This window comes from Protopterus annectens, chromosome 12.part0 (assembly GCF_019279795.1).
Source record: "Protopterus annectens isolate FY-2018-M chromosome 12.part0, PAN1.0, whole genome shotgun sequence".
NCBI lineage: Eukaryota > Metazoa > Chordata > Ceratodontiformes > Protopteridae > Protopterus > Protopterus annectens.
Genome location: NC_056746.1, coordinates 1,277,046,109 through 1,277,070,425, shown reverse-complemented (window position 1 = coordinate 1,277,070,425; position 24,317 = coordinate 1,277,046,109). Strand labels below are relative to the sequence as shown.

The following is a 24,317-nucleotide window of genomic DNA, read 5'->3' as shown; positions in this document are numbered from 1 at the left end:
AGCTTCCATTCTGGTTGCTGTTTTGAACCTTTCCTCATTATGCACAGCACACTAATGGCTTACAACACTTTTTGCTGTAGTGTCACAACATACATACTACAAATATTTTATCAGGAAAAAATATATTTTTTTTTTGCTCAGAAAATGACACAGATAACATACCGTAGCAATTGGTTTAAAGTTGTTGACTATCACATTGTGATATTTTGCATTACAGTAATTTGCACTGTTGCTGCAGTTTTCAACTTCTGGTAAATAAAATAATGGCCTACAATAATTATTTAATTAGCAGTTATTACATTAAAGCTACAAATCCAGTAAATTGTACTGGAAAAGTACATTTTTCGTTTGCAGTGTGGCATAAATAATACACCGTAGAGAACAGAAAAAAGTTTACACTGAAAGTCAGCACGGTATTTCATCTTAAACACCTGAGTGTACAATCGCTATGTTCAGTTAGTTTGGTGGGTGAACATTATGTACTGGTTGCATGAAAGCTTGATGTGGTGAAGAGGAGATTAGCATCTTTTAGTACAGTGCTATCCACACAGGTGCATAGGAGTTTTTTCAGGCTAACTCTAAGAGAGTAGAGCTAAGAACATGCACTGCATGTGACAGCAGACATTGCTAGCCCTGTCACTGTTGAATTATGTGTTACTCTACCATGTAATCACAGCACTACTGCATCAATGGGGGGGGGGATGACAAACTGTAAACAATAACCTCAACCTCCCTTCTAGAATGGGCAAGCCAACAATTGCTACCCCCCCCCCCCAAAAAAAAAAAATCCCATTCCCTCCAGGATAGTTGAAGTATTTATGGCATTTATTTATTTTTTTACATCAGGGCCACTGCAACTGAGCAATATGCTTGGATTTCTATATATCAAAGGGGCAGTGTATTCGATGATGGATCTGATAAGGCAAGAATATAGGTATAAGGTCACGTCTCTTGATCTTGATGATATTCCCTTTGAAATTAACTGGGCTTGATAGAAGGATTCCCTGATAAACATGATGACTGAATGAAAAAGTACAGAAAATTGTCCTCCACATAAGTATGACTACATTTGTTGGAAGATGAATACCACTTGAGGAAAACCGCAAATTGTGAGAAAAGTTTTTCATCAAAAAGGAACGAAAAAAGCTTTAATTTCAAGTCTGCTTAAATATTTTAAATTGCACTTATAGTGATCTGTGTGATGATACTTTTTTGTACTTTTCTGCTTTTTTCCAAGTTTTAACCCAAAAAGTTAACTATTTGCATTTTTAGTTTGTTCTGGGACCTTAGTCTTCTAGCTTAATTTACAGTTGTGGTAAGAGTGTGAATTACTGCAAGATCTTAACATCATTTATACATTATATTGAACTTTTATCCCCATAAGTAGAATTACTTGTAAAAGCTAGCTGACTGCATTGTGAACCCTGTCTGGGGAGTTAATCTTGTAGCAGAACTGTGAACTAGTGCCATATATGAGCCTCATTTAGTACTGCATTTGTTTCAATAAACAGTGTTAGAGGTAAACTTCTCAATAGCCTGGAGCCTTACATTATGATAGAATTGCAGCAGTGAGAATATTGTGTATTCTGCTCAACGATTGGTGCTTCATTGCTTTTACAGTTGTTTATTTTTTGCTAGAGTCTTATTTTCTGCCTATCATTTACATCTTTAAAGTTGCATTCTAGTGTCTTTCAGTTCCCCTGTTTTTGTGTCTGTTCCACCCCCACTGAGACATTAAACTAAAGTTTCTGAAATTCTAATCTACCTGGGGTCACTGACTTGTATCTCAGAGTCATAGGACTATTTGACTAGATCCATCTCTAAACAGCCTGCTTCTTGTAGCTTGAATTTTTTCCAATCCTTCCACTTTTCCTGTTGTGTTTTTAAAAGGCTGTGCCTCTGGCCTCAGTCCCTTATGATAATCTGACTTCCAAAGTCCCTCCCCATTGCTATTGTCTGTTGTGCAAGCTATTTGAGTACTTTTCCACCCACTGTTTTCCATAGATCCACAATACTGAGTGCCCTCCAGCAAACCAGTGTTGCTGTTGAGTAAACCTCTTACTATAAATTGTCTCCTGCTCATTTTCTCAGCACTCCCACCAACTTGGCGCCTTCATTACACTCTGAGAAGGTGCTGAATTGATCCTGATCAACCCATTTTGCTCATCAGTTAACTGTTAGTGCTTTATTTTTGTTTTATTTGTTGATTTTGCACTTTAAATCATTTTAAACATCCCTAATACTTGAAATTGCCATGTCCAAGTGGTTGTTTTGTTGAAGTATTACAGTGTCAAGCAATCTTTTTTTGTGTTTCTACAATAACAGGACTGGGATAGTTTGTCTCATGGCAGTCAGTGGTGTTCAGGTGTATCTGAGATGGAAACACACAAGAAAGCTGCAAGTGCAGTTATTTTATGAAGTCAGTTTCCTGTATTTTAAGTCCCTGTATAAAACTAATGTGATTGTGAGCCACTACCCATCATGCAGGGGTGGTTAGTAGTGCCAGGTCCTACTAGATCCATCTCTCATGGATTGTCCATCTTGAGGGAGCAAGGCAAAGTAGGTGCTGTACTTGGTGTTGGCTGGGGATGCACAAAGATTGCAGCACGGAAAACCTCAGCAGTTGAAAATGAATGACCTGGGTGACCACTGGATTAAGAGACTACTACTGAGTTTGACGGCTGTCCTGCTGAGCCTGTTGGATTTCCCAGGAATGTGCATTGTTATTAGAAAGTGGTATGAGCTCATTGCACATTGCCACACTCTCATTGTATCCACAGCATCACATCCAGACACAACGCATCCAGAGCTAAGGATGTTACAACTGCCCTGTACTCATCCCTCATCAGACCACTAATAGAGTGCAATTCTCCCTTCTGTATGTACCTCACCAGACATCTGCAGCAGTTGCAGAGACCTCAGAGGTTTCTCACCAAGAAAATTCATGGCCTTCAACACATGACCTACATGGAGAGACTGAAGACCCTGCCACTGTACTCTGTATCTTATAAGCTGCTGAGAGGTGACTTGTGCCTGGCCTACAGAGCAGTCTTAGACCCTGCCCTGATGGAAATGCTGCACATCCACAAGTCAATTGTGACACGATTCGCTCACTCTAGGGATCTTAACCTAGCCTGTGACCTTAGCAGGACATGCTGGAGTGACAGATAGGTCTCCCAGAGATTGCCACTCCTCCAGAACAAATTCCTAATTCAAATAAGACAGGGCTCCTCAATAACCATATTTAAGCATAACTTAGACAGCTGGATGGAAGACAGACCTCTTTGGACCTAAATACCATGCCTTTACTTATAAGTTGCAAACCATAAAAGAATTTCTTCACCACTGTAGCCACATGGAGTTCAAAGGCAATGCTACTGTCTATTTGTTATATATATTCTTATGTGGTAAGAATCACTGGAACAAGTCTGTCAGAAGGTAAATTGTCAGAGAGTGCCCACAAGCAACACATTTACACTTTCACATACATACAGAGTTCCCCTAAACATTGTAATGTATAAGGAGCACACTAAATTCCTGTCAGAAACCCCTTCAGAGAAAATTCTATCTGACACAAAAAATGGCAGGAAGTTGTCACAGAGTGAACACAAGTACTAGATAACTAGTAGTAGTCCCTGCCCAAATAAAACACTTCTCAACACTATACTTTCACATAAAATGAATAAAGTTTACACAAGCAGTACATTTTATCACAAAATAATTCCCAAATAAGCAGAAGCTGAAATAGTGGCTCCTGACAGGAAACTTCTGATAATAGAAATATACTTCTTAAAGGGGCAAAAATAAATAAATAAAACAAATATTTTTTTCTTTTTTTTTTTAAATACAAGCATACAAAAGCCAAAATGTATTTGTAAAAGGCTTCTCCAAAAGGGACTTATCTGCCAGAAAGAAGCTGAAGGCTGGCTGGCTGTTCTTGTGAAGACCCTGGCCTGCTTTTTCATGATGCAGAAAGAAAATACTGAAGTATCTTCACTCTGTTTGCGGATTTTCCCTTCACAGAGCAAAACAATCAGCAGTTAGAGTGAAGATGTGGGACAGAACCAGATCTTTTGAAAGCTAGCCAGCAGTAGCAATGGGAATGATGAACATGTCACTTTCTTCCAATTTCACATGAGACTTTATGAATGTTCTTTTATTATCAACCACCTAGTACTGCAAGAAAGCTACTGTATTTTTTTTTGCTTTTCTCACTGTAAACAAAAAATACACCACTGTATATTACACCTTAACTCTCTCACTCTTTTCTAGTCTGCCCTTTTCTACTTACACATTCTTTTTTCAGCAGTAATATTCTCCTTAAATCTATTACTCCTTTAAGGTTTAAACTGGTATGTATTCTTGCTTCCACTCAGTATACATCAACACAGACATGTACACAATAATTCTTTGTGGCTTTAGCAAATAAACTGCTGTTTTGGTGATGTATTTGAACTGCTTCATTTCTTTCTATATTTATACAGAAGTAGAGTTTCTTTAACCTCAAACTTTTAGATGTTCTCTCACCAAATGACTACACAGAGGTTTATATTTCTTACTTGTCATATTTGTTCCTTTATCTCTTGGGATTTCTGAGGATATCATTGTTGCTTTCTGTTACTTCTTGCTTTCCTTTCAATTATCTCATGTCATCATTCCTTCATCTTTTCCACGTTTGTTGTTACAGTCTCCTTATCAGATTCTACACTCTCCTTTTGAGATTTTCCTTTCAGGGGATACATTATTTTTTGTTTCTCTGAAAAAAATGGGTTTTAGACACCCTACAGTCATGCTAACCATCCTCTCATTATTTTTACCCCTTATTCTGCATCCTCCCTTTTGAATATATGCATTAGCTGTAGAAACGTGAGCAAATATGCAATTAATAAAAAAAAAAAATTAAAACGGACAACTCAAAGTAAAAATGTGATAACCTAAACAAGTGAAGCCTGCCATGTTAGGAGGCACCATTTACAATTACTTACTATCCAGTATTTTGCTTTGTTGAGACCCAATGCAAGGACAGTAAATTGAAAGATAACCAATGTTAAAAGAAATCTTAGTGGCCAGTAAGTTATAGTCAGATTCCTGCGCAATCATTGTGGTGCTTTTTCTCCCCTCTGCCCTGCAAACACCGACACATATTATAGACTATATTCATAAGTATATGCATGAGTATAAGAAAGGTAGTTTTCTATTAATTTGTAATGAGTGCTTTTGTTAACATAACAGCAGCATCTAACAAAATTAAAAAAAAAAAGAAAAAAAGGTCATCACATTTTATAGCACTTGGAAAACTAGGTCAGTACATTATACTGCAGATACTGTTTTATAAGAATCTTACTATCTAAAAAAGTAATGTCAGGTGTAGACATAATGAAAAAAAAGAAAGAAAAAAAAGTTACTTTTTCAGATTAAAAATCATATGCCTGTCTTACAACTGAACAAAAATGAAGGCAAGTCTTTCATACCTTACAAATTATGTTAACTGGTGTTCAACACAAAAAACATTACCTGTTTGCCAGATGCTTCAGGTGTTCTGCAATCCATGCTGCCATCTCCCTACATAGAAATTAAGACAGATGTTATATGTATAGACAACGTATTCGTGGAAAGTCAATATTTCTAAAAAAATGCACATTACTTTTACATTTGGTTTTCGCTGCTACATTCCATATGACCTGAATGGCAGTTTTGAATGATTGTGGAAGCAATGCTTAAATGCATTTCTTGACTAAATGATGGGGTTTCAGATGTGTGTAACCGCAGTGACCCAAGTGAAAAGGAATGCACAGAGAATTCATTTTGTACTTGATCTACTGGCATTTGATAAACAAATTTAAACCAGTAACTTGTTTTTGAAAATTTAAACCAGTAACTTGTTTTTGAAACTGTAATTTTAATCAACTGTTTTTGTGACACAATGTTACATTTTGCGGTTTTCCTACTCAATTAAAATTTGCTGTACTTCTTAGTTACCACTTTAAATACTGCATAACTGTATTCTACCTTCTTACTCAAAGAAATCTGAAATAAATGCAAACTTAATAGAGTTTTGAGTGAATACAGTTTGAAATATGTCAAAAACAAATACATTAATACATAAATAAAATAAAAAAGTGAGACTCTGACTAGTACAAGTCCCACAGATACTCCCTTTATTTTTCAAGTTTGGGATGCTGAAGGTCCAATAAATTAATATCAGCATTACTGCTACTATTGTTTATATAAGACAAGCTCAGGGAATTTTCCAAATATTTACTAAATTTACATGTTGAAACCTATTCCAACCCTATCAAATAAAAAAAAGTTTTATCTCAACAATTGTGAAACAAACTTATGTACAGCATTGATTAGACTGATTATTAAATACAATGACCCTGAGATTTACATCACTAAACATACAAAAAAGTATAAAGACCCCAGAGGTTCCTCACTAAGATCTGGCTTAAAAAAAGTTACCAGAAAAGTCTGGAAGTACTGGCCATTTATTCTGTATTTATAGACTCCTAAGGGGAGCGCTATGCTTTGCCTTCTGTGCTATTAAGAATCCAGTGATTCTGGATCACCATTATCTCCATAAAGAAAATAGTCCCACAAATACCAGAAACAAGAATCTAAATCTTTCACAACAGATAAATAAAACATGGTGGAGAGAGAGAGATTCATTACATAATGCCTGCTGCACCTCTAGAATAGACTCCCCTGCACATTAAACAATGTGATACACTATCATCCTTCAAACAGGACCTGGAAGATTGGAAGGGTACTCACAAATTCACTCTAGGGTTGACTGGCCTAGTTCTCCTTGAGAAAGCAGGTACAGTGTAAGGGTGAGTACTGGGAAAGAGTAAATGGTTTCATGAAGTATAGCTAACAAATGTACAAAGGTGTGAGAAGATGTGCACTCTACCCAGAATGAACTCAGGCCAGTATAGCACAGACTGCAACACTGACTGTTAAATCACAAGGTCATGTCACATCCGATCTATATCTTTATTTATCAAACTCCATGCTTAGTACTAATTTACTACTAAGTCATAGAAAATAATATATGATCTGATTGCAAATTTACTTAACTTCTAGATAATGCCCTGCTTGGTTAATGAATAGAACAAAATATATTTTCAGCTAGTTTTAAAAACAAATTCACGTTTAAATATGACAATGCTCCAGTCAATTTCCTTGACCTAATGGTATATAAAAAGATGGATCCCTCTTAACCAAAAGATATTTAAAAAGGAGATACAGAGCAATGCAAATTTTATTAGCAATTTTTGAGGAAGAAAATACAGCTTTCGTCTATAGGTTTCAATGTAGTTGGTACCAAGGAAGTTGGTTGAAAGTATGCTTACTGATGTTAGGAACAATCGGCATACCAGGTACAAACCTCGCAGCAGAGTAAACTTAAATGAAAACCAGAGTCCAATGACCAACAAAATGGATTATGCTACTGCTTTTTTTACTGAACAATTCTGATGTTGAGATTAGTATTAAAATATTGTTGTGGGAAACTGTAAATTTAGACAAACAGGATTGGGAGCAACCCCATTTTTGCAAAGAAAAGAGGGCATAATTTGAAGGAAAAGTTTCAAAGAAGGCTAGGGAATTTGACATTAGCTCCTCCGAATGTCAAATATGGGATGTCGAGATGTCTAACTTGCAATTACTGCAGACTTATTAATAAAGATATTTCTGTAACTATGAATGGTTGAAATATATCTCTCCCTGGCAGTTTTTCTTGCAAACCCAAGTTTGTGATTTATGCCACTCTGTGTGTGGATTCAGATTTATTTCATATTGGTTGTACTACTAGGGAGTTGTATCGCAGAATTTATGAGTACCTTCACAATGAAGTCCTATTTTGAGTAATGTTTAACTAAGCATGCTTGTGTTTGTAACATTGAACACACATGGTATCAAGTCTGTGTTACTGATTGCATCAATAATTACAATAGCAGGTTTGATGCTGAAGATCCACTAAATTAGAAAGAATATCTATGGCAGTTGCAGTTAGAAGCTTGTCCCCTACCAGGGCTTAATGATAAAGACAATTTTTAAATGTACCTGAAGCAGAAAAGACTTAAGCATTAGTTATTTTAGCTGACCATGTGATTGTCACATGATTTTTAAAAGCTTCCATTTTTTTCAGTCATATTTCTGTCTGATGAAGCTCCTGTGCAGAATAAAAGTGCTTATGTGATATGAACGTTTTTAAGATTAAATTATTGTAAGATTAGGTTTCACTTCGTAGTTCGTTACAGCATTTTCTTTAAAGCAGATGTATGTAAGGAATGTTTCAGTACAAATGAATAACCTGCAGTCAAGAATACTGAGAAGAATAAAATGTGCTAACATTAAGCACAAACAGGCTTGGGAACCAAGGTTAAAGAGACATGTAGAATTTGCAAGAGATTTACTGGATTTTGGTAGGAGAGATACTTCAGACACAGAAGTGAGATAATTTGGAATAATACACAGAGAATGTCATTGCAGTGTAGTACACAGAAGTTTAGTACAGACACTCAAGAGTGAGTGCAGAGGTCAAGTCAACTATTCAAGATTCCAGAATATTAATTATATTATTCAGGAGAAAAGGAATAATTCTGATTATAATGAGTGTAGAAGTTGCAGACATTATAATTCAGCCTGTCAGCTTATTAGTACTGTTACATGGAGACAGTAAAATTTGATTCAGATATTGTTAACATCTACTTCCATTGTACATAATAAAACATTCTTAACCGAACTACAGTGTATGCAGACTTTTATTCTGAAAAGTACAAGAATATATGGCACAAAGGACAGACTGGCACCTTTTCAGCATAGTTCTGGGCAATTAACAGATAAAAACATTAATTCCATCCTCATTTCAGTTTCTTCTAGTTATTTCCAGTTTACTCCAGTATTCTGCAGTCCTTTCAAGTCTTACAATTATTTTTGCCCAAAAGATTATTAATTATTTTTACATACAAAATACAGTTACCCATTTAGGAAAAAAAGTACAGTTCTGTAATTAAACTTGCCATAACAGTAGATGTTTGAATAGATTATTGCTGCAGTAGCCCAAGCTTTGTGGGTTATATCCTTCCTTGGATGTAACAACTGGCCAGCTTCCAAAGCTTAAGGGCACCTTGCATGTAAGCAGACTGCTGAAAGCTAGAGGAGAAGATCAGCAGTCTGGACACCAAGCCCTTCAGAGCTTTCCGCCCACAAAGAGTGCTCCTCTTTCAGGTTTTCGAGGATTGACAGCTAGCATTTCTCCACTGCTGGACAGAGATGTTCTCATCAGGGAAATGCCCTCCACTTTTGTTATTTTTATAAAGAAAAAGCACTAGATTAAACAACTGTTTAAGTTTAGCAAGGTTTAATGTTTAGTGGGGACTGCTGCATGACATTCTTGTTAGTCAGACCAGTCTGCTTATTTTTTTCTGTTTTCACTGTAAACTTTTAGTATTTTAAATAAGTTTACTTTGTAAACTTTTACTGATATGCATTTTGTAAAACATTTTTAAGGGCTAGAGCAAGGGTTTCATCCTCGTCACTGTGTAATTCTTGTGTAAACATTAACTTTTTTTTTAACACTTGCCTATGACCTATATTTTTCTGCCTCAAAATCATTGTAGTGATGGCAGTATAAATACAACAGATACTCCTACAATAGGATAAGAAATTCATATCCATAGCATGTAGAATAATAAAATTTTATCCACAGCATCTTAATTATATACCTGTTTTGAAAAGTCACAAGTAAAAGCTAAAGTAATGCAGTAATTGAAGTATGTGAAGGATTAGACAACCAAATATGTAAGGTAACAATCAGAGATGGTTGTGTGAGTATGCAGCGGTCAGGCAAATGCATGGGCTCACCACATCAATCACTACAGGTGAATACACAGCAAGTGCAGTAGTAGGTAACGGTAGCTAGATTTGTCGGGGAAAGAGGCTCACTTCTCTCTAATATGCACAGGATATTGTGGAGGCATAGATGTTAAGTGTCTGAATAATTATGAATGTAAATTGTGATGTATACATACAGTGCTCCAATGTCAACACTGTTTACACTGTACTGAACTATTTATCACTAGGTTTTACCCTTTCATGCAGTTTATACTAAATTGTGTATTATGTGGAATTAAACTGAAATATTTATCTAGACAGCAAACACAGGCAATTACATATGCATGAAGGTAGTCACCCAGGTGCAAGCTATACTAGGACTTGCAAGAAAATGAGGACATTGGTCTGACAATAGTTTAACACTTCTTTTGCAGGCACTGCAATTGAAAGCCATCCACATCCCCTTCTAGTATGTGAAAATTAAGTTATGAAAGACTGAGAACTCATAAATGATTTTTTTTTAATTTAAAAGAAATTGTTTTTCAATGACGGTTTAAATTAGGACACACACAGATGTGCAGTAGCAAGCCCAGCCCCCCCCCCCCCCCCCGGAGTGTTGGAGGTGGGCTGCAGACATTGTGATTACAATTAGTAAATAAAATTTTATCTTTTTAATTTGGTCTTAACGAGATAACAGAGACTAAAAAGATGGACTGCTTAATGTCCATCAGGGGTGCTTTGCCCCTGCACCCCCCAACTCCACAGAACTACCAAGCAGTGGATTTTAAAACTGTGAATAGCAGGTAATGTGGGAGCAGCCCCCAGTGGATGTGTTTAGTCTTTCACTGACATTAAGCCACTAATGCCCAATATTAGAGTTTTGGATATTTTTACTTGAGTCTTCTTAAACTTTCAAATCTCTGCAGAATAAAAAATAACAATTAAAATAAATACCATGCTTAACTGACAGCCCCATCAGAATGCCATTCAAGTCGGAACCACACACACCTGTGTGAACAATGATGATATATCCTAATAAAAACGGTCACCTGTTTTTCTTAGTATCATGTTTGCTGTGTTTTCCTACCACCATACTAGCAGGCTGCTTGTTAATGAGGCTTAAGAATATAATTCTTTCCTTAAAGAGTTACAGAGAAAGTACAGTTGTATAACTTAAATTACCATAACAGTAGATGTTAGAATGATGAGTGCTGGTCTATCTCTCAATTTAAACACCATATTCTCATTCTAAGGCCCTTCACTGGTCCAATTAAGTAATCCTACAAGTTAGCACTATTAAACCATAAGCACTACTTATTCTTATACTCTCTACAATTACCCTGTCCTCTATTGGTCCGTCTTAAATTCAGTTTCCCTATATTACTCTAGCATGTCCAAAGGTCAGTCAATGGTTTCCTCTCCAGTCCAGCTGGTGAATCTGGGAATTTTGAGGCAATGTTACAACTGTCTCATGTACACGGACAACCCTCTCCTCCTCCAAACAGGTTCAAATATATGTGAGAGATGCAACTATTTAGCCAAACTGGAGGCTGAGCGCTCTCATCTCAAAACTGGTGTAACCAGTCAGGAGGAGAAGGTAACCTCACACAACACAATTCCAATATCACATAGTCCCACCACATCAGCGAACCAAACACATGAATACACAAAAACATACTCGGAGGCTCTAAATAAAAAATCTACCTAAGCAACAGAGACCTCTAAAGCAGACATCCAAGCAAACGCTACCTCAAAACAAAACACGCACAACACATAGCCCACAAAGTCAGTGTGCCAAGCAGCCACAGCCCTTAAGGCTGAATAACACACCTGATACTCTTGTAATAGGTGACTCTATTGTCAGACACACTGAAGTCCCGCTCACCAGGCTGAATAAAGAGAAGGTCACGGTGAGCTGCCTGTCGGGTGCTAGGATCCGCCATATAACGCAAGCACTCAGGTCACTCCAAAGCAAATACAAATATGACTCCGTCATTGTACATGCTGGTGTGAATGACCTGAGACGTACCTCCCTGGACTACATGAAAAGAGACATAGAGGAGCTCTCTGATCATGTAGCCCAGGCTGGTATGACCCTGACCTTGAGCAGCATCTTACCCTCACCTAGAATGATGCCACAGTACAAAGACAAAATGATCGATTTTAACAATTGGCTAAAATTTTGGTGTCATTCAAAGGGGATCCAGTGTCTGTCAGCCTGGGATGACATGCTCGACAAGCCACGTTGCTTCGCTAGGGACGGCTTGCACCTGTCACCACTGGGCTTTCGGATATTGGCAAAGGCTCTTGCCACCCCAATAGTGCCTTTTTAGGCAAGGCTCAAAAGTCAAACCCACCCCCATAGACAGCACAAGGGACAAGAAACTAAGGGTAATGCTGCTTAACGCCAGAAGTCTTAACCTCAAGATGCACGCACTCAAAGCTCTCCTCAGTATGGAGAACATCGATATCTGTGCAGTGACAGAAACCTGGTTCAAGGCTCCAGAGAGCACCCCAGCACTACCAGGCTATACCTCATATCATACTTTTCGGCCCCAAAACCCGGACCGAACCACAAAAGGAGGGGGAGTTTCCATATTTATCAAGGATATCCACACCTCCAGGTTAGTGGCATTGCACGAAGTATGGGAGACCATCCATGTGCAACTAACAGTGGGCAAGACTGCTTTTCAGTTTATAGCATCCTACAGACCACCCTCTCAAAGTCAGGAATCCCACTCGGCTTTCCTGAAAACATTGGAGAACATGAAGATCTCTCCAAACATCATTATATTGGGCGACTTCAACTACCCAAACATTGGCTGGGAGCACTACTCAAGCCCCAGCACCTTAGCCCAAAGGTTCCTCGAAATTATAAACTCAAATGGTATGGAACAACTAGTCACCACACCCACAAGAGGGGACAACATACTAGACCTGATCATTACCAACATGGGGACTCTATGCTCCACACCAGAAGTATATCCCTCATTGGTAAGATCAGACCATAAATTAATTTCACTGGATGTCCACATCCCGACCCCACCCCCAGCCCAGAAAACCACAGTGAAAAACTTCTCAAAAGCGAACTTCTCACTTCTCAAAACCGAAGTGGAATCCTTCACGGCCCCAGGGCCAGTGGAAACTACGGCCCAAACTGCAGAATCCTATATAAACACATTCTACGGACATCTCCAGGAATGCATAGATCATGCTATCCCAAACAAAACCAAGACCCAATCATCCAAAGGCAGGCGTCCCAAGTCTGGTGGACCCCTGCCATAAATAAACTATACAACAGAAGGAGGAAGCTACTACACGATAGAGCAAAATCCCTAATAGGGAAGGCATCTCTGATCAGTACTAGCAAAAAATTACGATCCCTCATAAAATCCTCCAAGGCCAGCTTCGAGAGAAAAATTGCACAGGACACCAAAGACAATCATAAGGCTTTTTTCAGTTATGTTAGGAACCTGGGATGCAACTCCCAGACTTGTTCTGAGTTGATTCTAAATGACAAAAAATACACTGAACCCACAGACATCGCCAATATCCTGGCAGACAGGTTCAGTGCAAACTTCTCCACCCTCCCCCAAAAGAGCAAGTATCTATCCCGGCAGAGGGCTGCCTCTCAAACATCTCTGATGCTCAGGTGAAGGCTGCCCTCTCCAAAGCAAAAAAACACTGCTTCCATGGGACCAGATGGCATCCCAGGTTGCGTCCTACATGAACTCCAAGAGGAACTAATCCCTCAAATAAAACAGCTATACAATCTCAGCCTCACTACAGGATATATGCCCACAGAATGGCATACAGCAACAGTGGTCCCACTCCACAAAGGTGGAGCCTCTACGGACCCTGGAAACTATCGCCCCATAAGCCTGACTAGCTTAGTCTGCAAGGCTATGGAGAGGATCATCATGGAGCTCATAAACAAACACATTGGGGACCTACAGACACTAGATCCTACCCAGTTTGGCTTTGTCAAGGGCAGATCCTGCCTTTTGAACCAGGTTGACTTCTTTGAAACAGTCACCAAAGCCATAGATGAAAGGAAGGTAGTCCACACAGCCTATCTGGACCTTGCAAAGGCATTTGACACAATACCCCACTTGGGCATCATAGATAAGCTATCCAGCTTAAATATAAACCCCTATGTCACAAGATGGGTCGCAAACTGGCTCAAAGACAGAACCCACAGAGTGAGAGTTGCTGGAGCCATGTCAGACTCGAAACTGGTCACAAGTGGCGTCCCACAGGGTTCTGTCCTGGGACCACTCTTGTTCGGTATATACTTTTCCGAGGTACAGGCAAACGTGGGAGGACTATGGCTCACCAAGTTTGCAGACGACTGCAAACTGGGTGCCATAATCGACTCTCCAGCTGACACAAACATCCTTCAAAAAGGTCTCACAGAGACAGATAACTGGTGCCAGCGCCATGGTTTGAGGCTAAATGCCAAAAAATGTATAGTCATACCCTTTGGCAAAAACAATGTGCCCACAAATTACCACATAGGCGGAAACCCATTAAGTACAGAGAAAGTTATTAGGGACCTGGGGACCCAAGTTGATAGCAATCTCTCCTTTGAAAACCACATTGCCAAAGTGGTTAGAAAGACCTTCTACATAGCCCACCTCATCACGAAGGGTTTCACATCTAGATCAAGAGAGGTAATCGTGCCCCTTTATTCATCCCTCATCAGGCCCATCATAGAATACAATGCCCCTTTTGGGATGTACCTTACCCGACACCTGCAGCAATTAGAAAGACCCCAAAAGTACCTCACTAAGAGGATCAAGGGTCTCAAACAGATGCCATATGCTGCTCGGTTAAAAAAACTCCAGCTCTACTCAGTTGCATACCGCCTACTTCGAGACGATCCATGCCTGACATACAAAGCTATGTCAAATCCTGAATTAATGGACATGCTCCACCTCAGTAAATCTAAATCCCTTAGAGCCACAAGCTCGAGGGACTTGAACCTCAGCACAGAAATAAATAGAACTTGCTGGAGGGACAGGTTCATAACCCAGAGGCTCCCTTCGCTCTGGAATAGAATTCCAGTTCATGTGAGGCAGAGCACCTCACTGAATCTCTTCAAGAAGAATCTCGATAGGTGGATGGGGGATCGTAGGTTTGTCCCAGGGACTACTCCCGTGTCACTATTAGACAGAGGCACAGTAAACTAAACCTTAAAAAGGGCACAGTATACTCAAATCAAGGGGTGGCGTAAGCCATACAGAATCGGGCTAGGCTTATAACTGCCCCAGGGCAGATAGCCTAGTATGAACCTATGAACCTATGCAGTAGGCTAATAAATGGTATATATCCTGTGAAGGATATAAGAGACTGCCAGCTTGCAGAGCTTCAGGGCATCTTCCAAGTGCCCAGATTGTCAGTCAGCTTGAGTTGACTAAAAGACAAGTTTGAGCGCAAAGCCCGTCAGAGCTTTCCTGCCAGCAGAGAGAAAGAGGGGAGGCTGATCTCTGAGAGGGAAATGCTAGAAACAGCTAAAAACTAAATGCCCATGCCCTGGCATAAAATATAAAAAACACACCAAAGAAACATGAGGGATAGAGGGCGGAAGCAGCTACTGCAGCTGTGATCATTCAAACATCTACTGTTATGGTAAGTTTAACTTATACAACTGTACTATGTTCCTCATATTGACCACTGCTGTAGTAGCCTTAGCTATACATGTAGATTACCTTAGCTAATTACATTTGTGAGGTGGAAGAAGAAGACTCCAGAAGCCCCTGGAAAATGGTACTGGTAAAGCTTGATCTGGATCTGAAGAAGGAATCAAGCTTATAATGCTTTGTAAAAGTATGTACAGAAGACCAAGTAGCAGCTTCTAGAATACTTCTAGAATTCAACCCTTTCCAAAAAGCCGTAGATGAAGTCAAGGCCCTGGTAGAGTGGGTCTTGACCCTGCCTGAAATAGTTTTATGTTGAGTATAACAAAAGGCAATAGTCTTAGACAACCATTTGGAAAAGTCTGTTTTGACACAGGTTACCTCTTCTTACATTCACAAGAAATGAACAATTGATCTGAAGATGAAAGATTTAGTTCTGTCAAGACAGTATGTGTTGTCTGTGGATATCCAATGTATGCAGTGTCCTTTCTCCCTCGTTTTTAGATTCAGAAAAGAAAATGGAGAGATTGATAGTTTGGCTTAAAGTAAACTCAGATACCACTTTAGGAATAAAAGAAGGATTAGTTTTCAAAGAATCCTCATTTGAAAATGTGATAGAGTTGACTCACTCTAAGAGCTTGTAATTCAGATACCCTTCTTGCAGAGGTCAGAACAATCAGTAAAACTGTCTTCCATGTTAAGACCTTCAAATCAGACAGATTAGCTTGTTCAAATGGACAAGTGTTAGCTTCAGCTTTTCTAACACAAATTTAAGATCCTAAGGAGGGGCCACCAGTTTTCTTGGAGACCTGTTATGTAAAACCCCTTTCAAGAACACTTTGACATGAGACTGCATAGAAAGAGGAGGATCCATGGGTAGACATATTAAAATGTTTGATAAATGAACCGATAAATGAACCTTGATAAAAGAATAAGGAAGGCCATAGGATAGTAACTCATGCAAATATTGTAGAACCACAAAACAACTACCCCTGCATAGGTACTGGTTATGTTGTTAGTACCAACTAGAAAAACTTTCTTTAGCTAATATGTGATTTTCTAGTAGCAAGCTTTGTTATCTCCATTAGTAGCTGTTGCATGTCCACTGAAAACAGGTGCCTAAATGGAATTAAGACCCTATCATCTAGGCAGACAGCTGAAGTTGACTTATGTAACAGTATGACAAACACCCCTGTTTTTATGTTACTAGATTCAGTCGGTGAGGAAGCTTGTGGCAGTTGCCCCTGGACATTTCCAAAGGAAGGGAGAACCACAGTTGCCTGGGCCAGAAGGTAGTCCCTACAATTATATTGGGGGATTCCTTCTAAATCTTCAAAAGTACCTTGGAAACTAGTGTAAAGAGTGAAAAAAATAAACAGGAACATTCCTGTCCAAGGAAAAGGAAAGGCATCTGTCTTCTAGGACTTCTTGCAGAGAGTCCTGGAACATAATCTTGCCAGTTGATTGCTCAGGGAGGAGACAAAGAGGTCTACTTGAGGAACTCTCACAGATGGAGCAAATCTTAGAAGTCCCCCTGAACTAGTTTCCATTCTTGAGGGTCTGTTCCAGTCCTGATCAGCTTGTCTGCCACACAGATTTGCTCTGACAGAATATAAGCTTCCTGTAGATTGCTATGAAGCTATTTCTGAAGATAACATGGCTAGTGTGCAAAGGAGGTACAACCTGGTCCCCCCATGCTGGTTTATGTATCATGTGGCTGTGGTATTGTCTGTAACTGCCTTGAAGAAGTCCCTGGGACCAAAGATGGTTCAGAGAGTCGAGTGCCTCGATCAAGGCAAGGATCTCCTTGTTATTTATGCGCTTGCATCTATCCTTGGTATACCACACCTCTGCACTCCTGAAACTACTCCCCAAGCTAAGCCTAAAGCATCTGTGGTGACTAAAAGATAAAGGGTGCTTATGCGTGACCAAAGATATTTCATATGCTACTGTGTCTCATGTGGAGTCTTGCCAGGGACATCTTGAGCATCATGGATGCCATGAGACCCACAATTCTGAGGTATTCTCTTGCAATGGCCGAAGTCTGAGTGGAAAACAGAAATAAATCTAGATAAAGATCTATTTTTTTTCCTGTGGAAGAAAAGCTCTTTGAACTTTGTTGTTTAGTTGATATCTCTAGGAACACAATTATGTGTGCAGGAGTGAATAAAGACTTTTGAATGTTCTCTTAGAATCCCAGCCTGTGTAAGAGATCTCCCACCCAAGAGAGAGAGATTCCGGACACTTTGAAAAAGATTTTTCAAAGATTAACAAGTCATCCGACTATGGAAAAATGTTTATACCCTGTAGCTTGCAATGAGCTACACCTGGAGCTAGACATTTGTGAACACTCTTGTTACAGCAGATAGTCCAAAGGGTAAGGCAGATGACTGATAATGTCATCCAGACACACAGAACCTTAAGAAAAATCTGAAGTCTGAATGAATAGGGATTTAATGTTTTTTTTAAGTTTAGTGCTGCCAGGAAACTTGAAAGATAAAGAAGAGATAACGGGCTATGAAGTGACATCATTTTCAATTCAGGCAATATAACAAATAGGTTTAGGAAAGAAAGACCCAGAACTGGTCTCCAAGCATTTTCTTTCCCTGGCACTAGGGACATCCTTGAATAAAAAACTATCCCCACCTGGGAAGGAGGATCTGGTTCTATCACTCACTGGGACAGCATGTGATGAAAAACCACTGGAAACAAGAGTCTGACCTAGAGGATGAGGAATCTCAAGTGGAAAGGAGGAATTTCCTCCCAGCGCTATCTATAACCTTGATCAGAAATATATAGCTGGCTCAACTAGCTCCTGGTGCTGGCCCAACAAACCAGTGCCTCACCCCTCATCTTTTCATGTAAAAAAATATATATAGAACTTCTGCAAAACTTTCGGGATGCTTCCTGTAGACAGTACCCAATCCATGCCACACACCAACTCCCCAAACTCTTCAAGTGGACAGCAAAAAAAAAAAAAAGTCAGTTCCTTTTACTGGCATATCAACAAGGTGGCCATATACAGCACATACCCCCCCCCCTTCTGCCCTAGCTATTCATGTCCTGTTTGTGTGTCCTGCCCTCCAACCTTCCTTCCTTACATTATATAAAAAAAATAATAAAATAAACACATAAATATAAATAGTTTTTCTATTAAACTGTTTACTACAAATGGAGTAAACAGTTGCTAGTTTATATCCTGTACAGCACATGCTCTCCCTTCTGCCCTAGTTATTTGTGTCCTGCCCTCCAACCTTCCTTCCTGCCTTACATTATATAAAAATAATAATAAAATAAATACATAAATACAAATATAAATTGTTTTTCTATTAAACTGTTTGCTACAAATGGAGCAAACAGTTGCTACAGTTTATATCCTGCCTGCATGGAGTGCTATGGTGCTCAAGTTTTAGTTAAAAAGAAAAATGATTTTTTTTTAACTTTTAAACTGTAGCAAACAGTTGCTGCAGTTTACATCCTACATGGAGTGCTACAGCACTCAAGTTTTATTTTAAAAAATTCTTACATTTAAACTGTAGCAAGCAGCTGCGATAGTAAGACCAGGTTTGATCACAAATGCAACACCACCTTTTAAAAGTTGGTACTGCATTAAGACCAGTCAGGATGATTGGTGGCTGATCAGATTGTACCCTCGAACTCTTTGCATGTAGGGCAGTTGCTCCTTTTGCCCAACCTTACATATCCTACTGACCTTGATGAATGATTTTCAGAATTTGAAACAATCTGTTGACAAACAGAAAAAAAGGAGATTCAAACTTGCTGGAAGAAAAATGGTCCAGGGTGGGAGGGGGGGCACAATGTCTTCTGAATAATCATTCAGACTTGTTGAACTGTCCTTAGTTTAAGCATCTGTGTACTTGTATTTTGTCGGGACTGTTTATTAATTTTTTTGTAAAACCTGGATGAGGAGATAGAAAATCCCTTGGAAAATTTGGAAAAGGAGGGCTGAAAAATGTAGAGATGTCCTAGATAGGCTTAACTCTTTCATCACACTTTTGATCACCTCTTCAGAAGAGGGGCCAAACACTAACTCTCTCAATCCAATGGAGAATTTGAAATCTGATTTTTAACGTCACCTAGGAGGTTGTGAGAATGCATCCTTGCAGACCTCCTCAAAACAGTACCACCGGCCATAGCCCTGAAAGAAGTTTCAACAGAGTCATACACAGACTGCAAACAATATGTAGTGACCTGTGCAACAAACCTCCTCAGAACAGTACCAGCGGCCGTAGCCCTGAAAGAAGTATCAACATAGTCATACACAGACCACAAGCAATATGTAGTGACCTGTGCAACAGAAAAAAAAACAAGTTATTTAAAGATTTTTTTCTCACAAGAAGAAACTGCAGATAAAACGTTCCCCATACTTTCACAACTTCTCAGAACAAACTTTAACCTATGAGCCTGAAAATTAAAAATTCTCAAAATCAAAGTTGCAGAAGTATACAGTTTTTCCAATACCTATCAATAATTTTACCATACTTATCAGTAGGAGTAAGGTTAGATTTAACTAAGTGCTTAGGAGCAGTGGGATCAACTACAGGTATAACTGCTAGGTCAGGTTTGAGAACAGTGTATAAAACTTTAAAAGAATGAGGAACTTTATACATCAATTTATACAACTTTTTAGGGGCAGCTGGCTGCCTATCAGGAAAAGCTGCAGGCTGTAACACACGCATCCTCTAAAGCAGACAGAACACGAGTGATGGATGCAGGTTCCTGAAAATCATTTTGTAAGAACTCAGATTTTTTAGGGCCCAAGAAACTTAATTGTTCTCCCACTGAAAACACTGCATTTTAGCAAGTTTCAGAGAAAGAGAAACCCTCACAGGGAGAATCAGAAACTGAGCTCTCCTCTAAGTCTGAATCAGAAACCTGAATCTGTCCCTGCATCTTCTTGGTCAGATTCAACAATCTTAAATCACTTCAGGAAAAGATGTATCCATCTTTTTTACCAGAAAATACTCTAAAAGAAGGATCAACAGCCTGAAATAAATCCCATCAGTCTCAGTAAAACTCCTATCCAAAGAAATTTGAGGAGGAGTAGATACATACTTGGTTTTCTGTTTCTTTCTAACAGAAAAAAATGGGGCTATAACTGAAGCCACTGCTTCCACAGGGATGGGCACAGCATTCTGATATATCAGAGAAACTTTCCCTGTTGCCTCTCCCCCGGGCCAACATGAGTCGTTCTTCCTTGCCTACTGAGGGGACTCCATCAGCAGCAGAGGATGTGACTAATCCCTAGTGGCTGTAGGTGCTACACCAGAGGGATCCAGTGTAAAAGATGAATGGTCTGAGATGGCCACAGGAGAGTCTCCCACCTGTGGCTGAAGCAAACTGCTAGTCTGTTGTGGTGGCAAAGGCTGTTTGCTTAGCTTTTTCTTTTTGTGGCTAGAAGAAGGACTGACTACTGGATCGACAATTTTTTCCACGGTTAAGCTGAAAATGGTACTACTTTCCTGGTATAGACAAGCAACAATTGCTGGTAAAACTGCCAGTCCAGAAAAGTTACTTTTTGACAGAAAAAAATACAGTAAAAAGCACTTTCAAAACACTAATGCAGGCCCACAACATAAAAATAAACAGTTTCTCACAGAAAACATATCAGTTTACAATTCTTTTAAATTGACAGAAAAAAAGTGCTCCATTAAAAAGTATACAGTTCCAAAGAAACGCTCGAGTGTAGCAATGTAGTATAGCTAAATTAGCTATAAGTAAGCACTAATAAGTAGCTTAAAACAAGTTTATTTGAGCACGCTTTCATCTAAAATAACAAGACTTCATCAGAAACATTTAAATAACAAAACCAGTAGTGCTTTTATACCTTTCAAAAATTGAATAATTATCAGTCAATGAAAATACCTCCCTCTCATTATTTAAAGAAACATTCTACTATTCACAGTTCATCCATTAATAGTATTAAATATTAAATATTTAATTAATAATGAGAGAGAGGTATTTTTACTATTCACAGTTCATCCATTAATAGTATTAAATATTAAATATTTAATTAATAATGAGAGAGAGGTATTTTCATTGATTAGTAATTGTTGAAAGGTATAAAAGCACTATTGGTTTTGTTATGTTATTTTAGACGCTCAAATAAACTTGTTTTAAGCTACTTATTAGTGCTTACTTATTAGCTAATTTAGCTATACTACATTGCTACACTCGAGCGTTCCTTTGGAACTGTATTCTTCTGTTTGAGTTGGTTGGTAGCAGTTCCTGTGTTTTTGTCCATTAAAAAGTATATTACAGTCTCGAGACAGTCCATTAAAACACAACACTCCTAGCTTTAAAATAACTTTCCTGGAGAAGAAAGTAATAAAACATCCATAAATACAAGAAAATGAAAAAGAAGTTATGTCTTACCATAACGTTCCACCTGTGTTGTAGATCATTATTCATTCATTACTATTAGGACTTTGGTTCTGTCCTCGGAACAGACACGCCGTTTCCATTTCTTTCAGTCTTTACAGTAATTCCTAGAGAAATTTCAGGCGTAGTGGTGCTGATTTGGCTTCTATCTTTGACAAATGCTTGTTTTAGTGTTTCTAAAGAAACTTTCAGTAATTTTCTCAGAAGTGCAGTGTGTATGCATGCTGTTAGACACCACGAGCTGTCTTGTGTAGTCAGAACAAGGATTTAATCATGCTTGTCTTTACTTTTGTTGGTGCTTTACTTTCATCTTTTGCCAAGAAAATATTTTTTTCATCAGTTATACAGTATTTATATGTATGACTCTGCTTTGTGGGTTGCAAACACTGGATCATGATTTTACCACAAATTAAGTTATTTGAATGTACTGTCAATATTTTACTGTCTCACACAAGAAAATATACTTTAAGTTGCTATTAAACATTATTTCATGTCAGATTAACAAGGTTAAACTGTGTGGATCAAAAGAAGCCTACCCATATACTGCAGCTAATTACCTGCCGGCTGATGACTTGAACGATTTTTACTGCAGATTTGATAAGCCTGAGGCTACAAAAAAACACTGTTACCAGCTCTGTCAGTGTTCAGACTTATACAACTCTCTCTTCCACACATTCTCACATTCAGCCTGCATTAATCATCTCTGAGGAGGATGTGTATTGTTTTTTAAAAGACAGCAAATTAAGAAATCAGCTGGTCCAGATGGGGTTTCACCCTCCTTTTTAAAAACATGTGCTGATCAAATGATTCCTGTTTTTACTGGGATTTTTAATAAATCATTAGAGCTCTGTGGCATTCCCTTACATTTCAAACATGCCAAAATCATTCCAGTGCCTAAAAATCCAGTACAACAGGACTGAGTGACTACAGGCCTGTTGCTTTGACATCAGTGGTCATGAAGACTTTTAAGAGGCTGATGTTAGCTCACTTGAAAGAAATTACAGATCCTACACTGGACCCCTTCAGTTTGCTTATCAAGACAACTGGTCAGTGGGTGATGCAGTTAATATGGGCCTGCACTGTATCTTGCAACATCTTGACAACCCAGGGACATATGCAAGGATTCTGTTTGTGGACTTCAGCTCTGCATTTAATACAATAATTCCAGAACTTCTTCACTTGAAACTCTCCCAGTTTTCCATTCCTGCTCGCAAATGTCAATGGATCATCAATTTTCTAATCAATAGGAAACAGGAGGGGAAATTGGGGAAATTTACATCTAGCTATTGCATGATCAATACAGGTGCCCCCCCCCCAGGAATATGTGCTCACCCCCAATGTTATTCTCCCTCTACACTAATGACTGCACCTCTAAGGATCCCTGCACCTCTAAGGACCCCTCTGTCAAACTTATTAAATACGTAGATGATACAACTATCCTCGGGCTCATCAGGAATGGTGATGAGTCTCCATACAGATGGGAGGTTGTGAGCTGGCCCTTTGGTGTAGTCAGAATAATCTGGAATTGAGCACTATTAAAACTGTTGAGATGACAGTGGGCTTTAGGAGTGGTACTACAATATTATTCACCCTCTTTATATTTAATACTGTGTCAGTTGTGGAATCTTTCAAGTTTTTGGTATCTATAATCTCCCGGGACTTGAAGTGGTAGACCAATCTAGGATCCATCATAAAAAAGGCACAACAGCAAATGTACTTTCTGCGACAGTTGAGAAGTTCAACCTCCCACAGGAACTGTTGATTCAGTTCTATGCAGCAGTCATGGAGTCTGTTCTCAGCTCATCCATAACAGTGTGGTTTGGATCTCTGTCGAATCATGACAAAAATAGGTTACATTGAATAGTCAGGTCTGCCGAAAATATCAATGGTGCTAGTTTGCCCTCCTTACATGACCTGTACTATTCCAGAGTCATGAAAAGAGCAGGGAAGATCATCACTGAACCTTCACATCCAGGCCCCCATCTTTTTGAACTATTACCCCCAGCCAGGCATTATAGATTAATATGCACCAAAACAAGCAGATATAAGAACAGTTTTTTTCCACAGGCCATCAAGTTCATAAAATGGTTAACTCGGCTTATTAGGTTCGGGTATTATTTTTCCCAAGCCTCCAAGGATTCTACAGTATTGTTTACATATTGTTAATAATTGTTTCTTTCAGAGTTTATTTCAGTATTTCTTGCACTGAGTTGCACTTCGCACCTTATATGTATATGTATATTTACTTTTTTGTCTTGTTCTTAACAGTTGTATGTATGTCATTTATGTAATTCATTTATTTATTTCCAGTTTGATGTCGGGGAGGTCCATTGGGCTCAAAGAGCCCGTTTTCAGTGGAGGCCCGGGGGAAAAAGCTCCAATAATACATAGTACAAGCTCCATAATATATTCCGCGGTGGTGCAGCAGGTAGCATT

At 38.8% G+C, this 24,317-nt stretch overlaps 1 protein-coding gene across 6 annotated transcripts in view; it reads right to left on the bottom strand.

The window, feature by feature from the left end:
• Positions 1-24,317, bottom strand: part of CCHR12.PART0H20orf96 (chromosome chr12.part0 C20orf96 homolog) — a 599,743-nt gene that overhangs the window by 515,852 nt on the left and 59,574 nt on the right. For all 6 annotated transcript variants that reach the window (XM_044090313.1, XM_044090315.1, XM_044090317.1 and 3 more), the window contains exon 2: positions 5,515-5,562. In XM_044090313.1, the coding sequence (XP_043946248.1) occupies positions 5,515-5,562 (48 nt within the window). The remainder of the gene's footprint in view (positions 1-5,514; positions 5,563-24,317) is intronic.